General features: G+C 49.5%; 1 protein-coding gene across 1 annotated transcript; it reads right to left on the bottom strand.

Annotated features, from left to right (window-relative positions):
- Positions 1-2,137: 2,137 nt before the first annotated feature.
- LOC125526870 (serine carboxypeptidase 1-like) lies at positions 2,138-4,258 on the bottom strand. The gene is made up of 8 exons (XM_048691485.1): positions 3,874-4,258; positions 3,665-3,772; positions 3,308-3,574; positions 2,959-3,224; positions 2,760-2,866; positions 2,588-2,674; positions 2,379-2,484; positions 2,138-2,293 (listed from the first exon to the last, which is right to left on the bottom strand). Exons 1-8 carry the CDS (start codon positions 4,256-4,258, stop codon positions 2,138-2,140), a joined length of 1,482 nt encoding a protein of 493 aa, XP_048547442.1.
- Positions 4,259-7,566: the final 3,308 nt, after the last annotated feature.

Here is a 7,566-nt window from a genome sequence, read left to right as displayed (position 1 = left end):
AAATCAAACAAATTTGAAAAGTTCATGAATTTTTGTAAAATGCTCATGGCATTTGGGATTTTTTTTTGAGAAAAGTTCAAGACTTAGAAAAATTTCAAAGTGAATAAATCGCAAATTTGAAAAATAAATTCACAAAAAAATATATTTCTTAATTGAAAAACTTCAGGAAATTTGGGGGGGAAATAAGAATTTGAGAAAAGTTTACGGATTTGAGAATAAAATGTTCACAAAAAAATAAAAAATCTAAATTTGAAAAAGTTTCGGAATTTGATAATTGCAAAAAGAAAAAGGAAAGAAAAGAAAGAGAAAACGGTGAAAAAACCCTAGGCGGGCCAGCATGACTTTGCACCCGCCACTGGTAAGTGACCAGATTACCAATGGCGGAGACAAATGCCTTCGCCCCACTGGTGAGGTACCACATATAAACAGTTCCTCGGTGGTGTTAGTCTTTTTGTTGTATTGCCCACATATCAATCCAAGAAAAAAAATACTATTATCGCCATCCTAAATTATTTGTCTTAGATTTGTCTAGATACGGATATATGGACAAGTAATTTGGGACATAGAGAGTACAATAATATGAGGGTATGTCCATCCAAGACGGAGACTACATAAGCCGTCTTCTGATCTTACACTTTTGTTTATTGTAATTAGTAGAGATTTATTTCTCCTTATAGAATAAAACCTCTGCGGGCTCTTCACAAAGTCATAAATTTACAAGGTACACCAGTTTTTGTCTATTAGAAATACGAAAAGTGCAATTGTAACCACTCCGAAAAAGGGTTCCCCGCTTTGTATTTCAAAGCAACCAACCGATATATCCAAGGATAGATGCTGGGGCGGAAGCATCACAATCACACCCAAAAGAAACAAAAAAGAAACAACAAGAGAAAAGAATGCCGACAACGGCGGATCGACGGAAACGAAGAAGCTTCACGACCATTGCGCCCACCGAAGATCTCCCACCAAGCTCCAAGGCTCCGAAACACCGGTACCAATCAGCACCTCCAAGAAGGACTACGACGATGATGACGCTGCTGCCAAGGGTTTTCCCCGGTACACGACGAGGCAAGAGGAAGGGTCGCCCCCGACGCCCTCCAGGAAGGTCCGACGGCACCCACCGGCGTCGCCGCGTCGGTGTCGGACAGGCCGACAGGGGTTTCCCCTGATCCCAACCTTCACCTCGGGTGCTCCAGAGCCTGCCACCAAACCGATCACCATCTTGCGCCACCATGGTCAAGAAGCCTCCACGCCGTCTCACCACGGGACCACGAAGTGAGGTCTGCACAACAAGGGATAGGAGCTGGGACTGGGGGCCGCAGCACCGTCGGCACGTGGGAGGGCACAACCTTCACCGTCAACAACGGTAGCCGACCGGACACAATAGCAGGAGCATACCAGGCCCGTGGGCCCATAGGCCCAGCCGGGAACTCCATGCCTGTAAAGCTCTTGCCATCGCGCTGTAGCAGGCACGCCGTCGGCATCGCCGCCCCCCGTCCGAGCTGCTCCTCCTCCTCACCACGCAGACGACGACGAAGCCACGCCGGGGACCGGCCCGCTAGGACCCAGATGGGGCCGGGAGGGCCCAGATCTGGGTCGGGGACGCGCCGTCGGCCACCGCACGCCACCACGCGGCCCTGCTGCCAAGGGCAGCACCGCCACCGCGCCTACCGCCGCCGGGTCGCCGGGCCGCCGCCCAGCCGAGCATCACCGCCGCCGTCACCAGCCACGGGAAGGAGACGAATGCGCGGGTACAGAAGGGCCCGCCGCCGCCGGGGCACCCGCCGGCGGCGGCAGGGGAGATCTCATGGGGGTGGGGGCCGAGGGAAGGGGAGGGGCGCGCCGCCCCGGCCACCTCCCGGGGGGGGGGGGGGGGGGGGGGGGGGGGGGGGGGGGGGGGGAGGGGGGGGCGACCGGGGTTGCACTCGCAAAGTACATCATAAATCATCCAAAAAGAAATCCATGTGTCCACTCAAAAGGGACATGGACCTTTTTCAACTCTAACCAGATACAAGTACATAGTATTATACCAAAATTAAGCAAATAAATCTCTCACAGGAAAATATTAATTAGCTCATAGCAAGTGGCGACTCCATTTTCATGCCGTAGCAAACTAGCAATTGTCTTGGCATATGACTCACTGCTCTTGTGTGTAAGGTGGGAGCATCCCATTCAGGAAGGAGCTCAACATCACCAATGCCCTCTCTGGCTGGAAGGATGGAACCAGATGGCCAGCTCCTCTCACAGATAGGAACGTGAATCCCCCGGCGTATTGCTGGACATAGCCTCCCACCTGCGAGTGCAACCAGCGAAGCCATGAGTTTCAGGGTGACCAGCCATGCATTCAGATGAGTAGTGTTTTTTATTATGGGATTTACCTCCTCCTTTGCTGTCCATGGACGCCATGGAGTGGTCACAGGGAGGCCAAGGTCTTGGATGGAGTACCTCGTCGCCGGTAGCGAGCACACGGAATCAAAATCACCACTGTAGAATGTAGGGAAGTTCATTGGGTGGTGAATTTTGAAAGGTATATAGATGAATAACGCAAAAGGTAAAATGTACTTTTACAGCGGTCGTGATCTGTTACCTGAAAATCCAAACCGGAAGCTTGCTTTCGATCAGCCATTTCACGGTTGGCAGCATGGACATTGGCGCATCTTTCCAGTGCAGGTTTCTGCATGCGCAAAATCACATGAGTTCCGTACGTGTTGGGTGAAAATGGCAAGTGTACATATTAGCTGCAAGTTGAAGGATCTCACTTGCAGGATGACCACTTCGTCGTTCTAGCGTGGAAAGCGCTCTGCACCGCCGGATCATTGAGATACGCCCAGGTAGGGTAAACACTGCACGGATCATACCCAGGCAGCTGCATGCATGCATGTCGTTTTAGCTAGCCATTCAGAACATTGTCATCATGTCATGCCCGGAAAAGTAATTGAAAATGAATTGTCGCCTTACGTAGCCGCTGGGGTAACGTGCTCCGTTGGGCGCGTGGATGCAAACCGGAGCGTATATGTCGTAGTAGTCGATCTGACCTCCGTCGAACGCGTCCCAGGCGCCACTGCACGCCGTGCCGGCGACATTCCCGTCCCACTTTCCGAAGTCGCAGTTCTTGGTGACATTGGCGTACACCTCGTCGGATATCACCTCATGGGTCCAGACGAAGTCGATGGCCCCCTGGATGTTCCTCTTCTCGTCCAGATACGGGTTCCCGACCTTCAATCAAGAGAAAGAAGGGTGGCAAGTGATGCTAAAACTGATTGGGGAGGGCCAAATGTGTGTAACTGTAAATTTCACGTACCATTGCCTTGTAGGTTTACTATGGTTCTGTTGTTGTATGTGTTGTGGAGCAGGATGGTGGCGGCGAGCTCTGGCACATAGTGGCCGGCGAAGCTCTCGCCAGAGATGTAAAAGGCGCGGTCCTTGTACTCCGGGAACCTCTCCAGCCATTTCACCAGGAAGACGTACGCGTCGTCGGCGGTTCTCTCGTCTCCGCTTAGGTCATAGTCCGAAGACGTGTTCGAGTAGGAGAACCCGACGCCAGCGGGCGACTCGAGGAAGATCACGTTAGCCACTGCCATTATTTTTCACAAGCAAAATAAGTTCAGGTCTGTAATTAAGCAGGTCCAAGTGGGGAGGGATTAGAGTTGCCATGGGTACTTACCGTTGTTCCAGGCGTTGATGTTTCTGCTGAGCGTTTTGTTGTCTTCGGCTACGCGGAAGGGGCCGAGCTCCTGCATCGCTCCAAAGCCGAGGGAAGAGCATCCTGGCCCTGTGGATGCGTACATATATCTAGCGTGATCAACCAACAGTATCTATAAATTAACGTGCACCTTACAGCTATGCAGTTGCCAATTAATGCCATGCTCTAACCTCCGTTGAGACACAGGACGAGCGGCTTCTCGGAAGCACCGGAGGGCGATTCGACGAGGTAGTAGAAGAGCGCGCGGCCGTTCTCCTCGTCGACGGTCACGTACCCGCCGTACTGGTCGAAGTCGACGCCCTCCGGCTGCCCGGGCAGCGCCGTGATCTTGTCGGCGGCCTTCATGGAGCTCTGGTCGGAGACAGAGCTCCCTGCGCTCAGGCTGCCGGCAACCCTGTCCGCTATGTTACGCACCCTAAACGTGTCGGTGCTGCTAACACTGCCTCTTCTGGACGAGGTGAACTCTCTCAGCCGCGCCTCCTGCGAGGCACTGGCGTGCAGTGGCAGTGCCGCCACAGAAACGAGGAGCAAGAAGTACAATGAGAGGCTCTTCATCTCTGATGAGAATGATGAGATGGTCGTCTCTAAGATGAGAAATGCCACAGTCGGCATGCATGGTTTATATAGGCGTCGTAGCAGGTAGGAGAAACATGGCAGCTTCGTTTGCATTGCAACAAGGAGCTTTGGATTCATCCCTGTGTTTGTTTCGGGTAAGAACAGTGCAACAAGGCTTGCAGGATTGCAACAAGGTTTGGATTCATCCTTATGTTCTTGTTAATTTCCGCTCAGACAACAATGCGAGGAGGGTCGTCGGCTCGTCGCTGCTTCTTTGCGCCGATGATTTGATTCGTCAAAGCTGTTAGAAGTAATCTTGAGTTAGAGTTGTAATAGGATTACTTGTCCGGCAGGTTGCCGTGTAATTAGATTAGGAAATACTAGTCGGAGAGTTTATGTGTGAGTTCTGGTAGCTAGGAGTCGTACTAGTAGTAGTCCGGCTAGGAGTATTAGTTTAGACGTGTACTAGTCCTTGTAGTATTAGCAGTCCTAGGTCATCTTGGCTGAGTCCGAGTCCGTTTAGGTTGAAGGGTCGGCCGCTGCTGGTGGAGTATATATATTCAGCCGGCTGTGGAGTTTTGTAACATCGTGAGAAAAAGGAGAAATAAAGAAAAAAGAACAAGGCACGACAGGTGCCTTTGGCAAAAGTTTTTTCGTCTGCGTGTTCATCGTGATTTGATGTGATCGATCCTGAGGGCTGAAGTCCAACAATTGATATCAGAGCAAGGTTCAGGAGTCGAGTGCTTGCCCCGGGGTAGCGACCCGACTAGCGCCTCGGGGCGGGCGATATAGTTGCTGGGTGGTGCGGCGACGAGGAAGGGCGGGCGATGAAGTTGCTGGGTGATGCAGCGACGCAGAGGATCAAGCAACCGTCGTTCTATGGAGCGACATGGAGGGAGACGGCAGACTGTCGTCGGGAAGACGGTGGAAAGAGATCGTTGATGGGAGAGGTGGTGCCAGTGTGTGGTGCTGGAGCTCATCAAGATCATCGTCCGGGGGAGTCGGATGAGTCAAGGAGTCGTGCGAGTTTGCACGGTCAGTTGTCGTTGCGTCTGTGAGTCGTCGTGTTGTCCAAGTGCTCGTCTTGGTGATGATTCGTTGGAGTGGATGCAGTGTGCACGGTGTTCCGTGAGTCATGTCCATGTCCTCGTGGAGCGTCCTGGTTGCGGCCAGTGTGGATTCGGTGTGATGCCGAAGGCGGACGATGGTAGGCGAAGCCATCGTAAAGCGAGGAGGTGTGCAAGCAGTGGAGAGTGCATCTATTGCAAGCAAGTACAAGGAGTATGGTGCGGACCGAGTGCAAGGCAGCAGCCAAGCAATGGCGGTGGCACAACATGACAGGGCAAGGAGGTGCGTTGCATGTTTCCAGACGAGTCATACTCAGTGTACGGATATGACGGTTGAAGATCAAGCTTGACGTGTAGTGGGACAGTGACCAGTTAAGTTGAACGACGTGAAGACTGATGATGCGTCCAGTCTTGCATGTTGCACGTGTAGATGCGACCATGTGGGCTGGTAGTCCAGATTGTACGTTGAAGTTTGGATCGACAAGTCGCGAAGCTGCAAGAGTCAAGACGAGAGGAAGCGCAAGGAGATGACATATCAAGATTAGGGGAAGATTGTTAGAAGTAATCTTGAGTTAGAGTTGTAATAGGATTACTTGTCCGGCAGCTTGCCGTGTAATTAGATTAGGAAATACTAGTCGGAGAGTTTATGCGTGAGTTCTGGTAGCTAGGAGTCGTACTAGTAGTAGTCCGGTGAGTATTAGTTTAGACGTGTACTAGTCCTTGTAGTATTAGCAGTCCTAGATCATCTTGGCTGAGTCCAAGTCGGTTTAGGTTGAAGGGTCGGCCGTTGTTGGTGGAGTATATATATTCAGCTGGCTGTGGAGTTTTGTAACATCGTGAGAAAAAGGAGAAATAAAGAAAAAAAAAGACACGTCAAGTGCCTTTGGCAAAAGTTTTTTTGTCTGTGTGTTCATCATGATTTGATGTGATCGATCTTGAAGACTGAAGTCCAACAAAAACGGCCATGATTAGTTGAGTTGACATGCAGCCAGGGTATCGAGGGCGACTTAAGCCGTTGGTTATCCTTGCAGTACTGCGGTGTGTGGGTTTTCAGCAGGTTCTTTATCCGCACCGGCCTTGTTTAGAACGATGATTTGGATGTTAATCAATGACGATTCTTGCGTGTACTATGTGCGCCAAGGTTTATATGTTTTGGTAACATGTAAGAGGAAATTTCCATTTCGCAGTGTGCTAGTGCCAAGTGGAAGTTGGTCATGCAGCAGAATACATTCAGAATTTTATGAAGTTTAGCCTCAAGCTTGGTGTGTGGTGGAAGTAAAACCATACATGAAAAAATATCTTGATACTCATTTAAAAAATTCTAAGGACCATGTTTATTTTGGTACTCATATTAAAATGACCATATGCATTCTTAATTGGTGCAGAGGCCAGGAAGTGAAAATCTCTCTCATTTTTTTGAGTGAGTCTAACTCAACTAGTTGGATGAGTGGATGTACAAACTAAACACCTAGGTTTAAATGCTCATGGAGGCGAATTTAGGTTCCTATTTATTCTCGAGGACCAGACTTTCCTGATACTCACACATTTATTAAGGACTAGACTCGGTGCGTAATCGAGATTAAAAATCCTAGTACTCATACTTAAAAGGCCGCATACATCCATAGTTGGTGCAGAGGTTAGGGAAGTGAAAGTATCCTCCAATAAAATTTTTGTGATTGCATGCATCATCCAGATATAGAGGCAGGGATGTATCCTCCTTTTCAAAAAAAAAGTTTACTCAACTAGCAGGTGTTTCATGCAATTGCACCGAAAATGCCTTTAATCGTCTTTCACATCCAATACTGCTATTCTCGTCATTCGTTTTTCTTTTCACGTGACAAACTTACACAAACACCATGGCAGTATGAAGAACATAAGAAAGCAATAGAAATTACATCGATATCCGTAGTTCGCCTAGCGACGACTACAAGCAATAGAGTAAGCCGAAGACACGCCGCCGTCACTAAATCCGGGTAAATTTTGTTGTAGTAGACAGTCAGAAAATCGTCGTGCTAAGGCCCCAAGAACCAGCACCAGAACAATAATCGTCGCCGGTGAAGAGAAGTGCAAATCGAAAGAATCCAACCTGTAGATACACGAACATGAACGAACGAAGACTGAATCCAACTTGAGGCAGGACGACCAGTAAGAAAATATATTCAAATCATACGGGCCTTCTTGTTCCTTCGATTGAAAATTACACTGAATTAACAATAAAGAAAAGACACTTGCAAAGGCCCT

Source organism: Triticum urartu, unplaced genomic scaffold (genome assembly GCF_003073215.2).
Source record: "Triticum urartu cultivar G1812 unplaced genomic scaffold, Tu2.1 TuUngrouped_contig_211, whole genome shotgun sequence".
NCBI classification, from domain to species: domain Eukaryota; kingdom Viridiplantae; phylum Streptophyta; class Magnoliopsida; order Poales; family Poaceae; genus Triticum; species Triticum urartu.
This window is presented reverse-complemented; position numbering and strand designations above follow the sequence as displayed.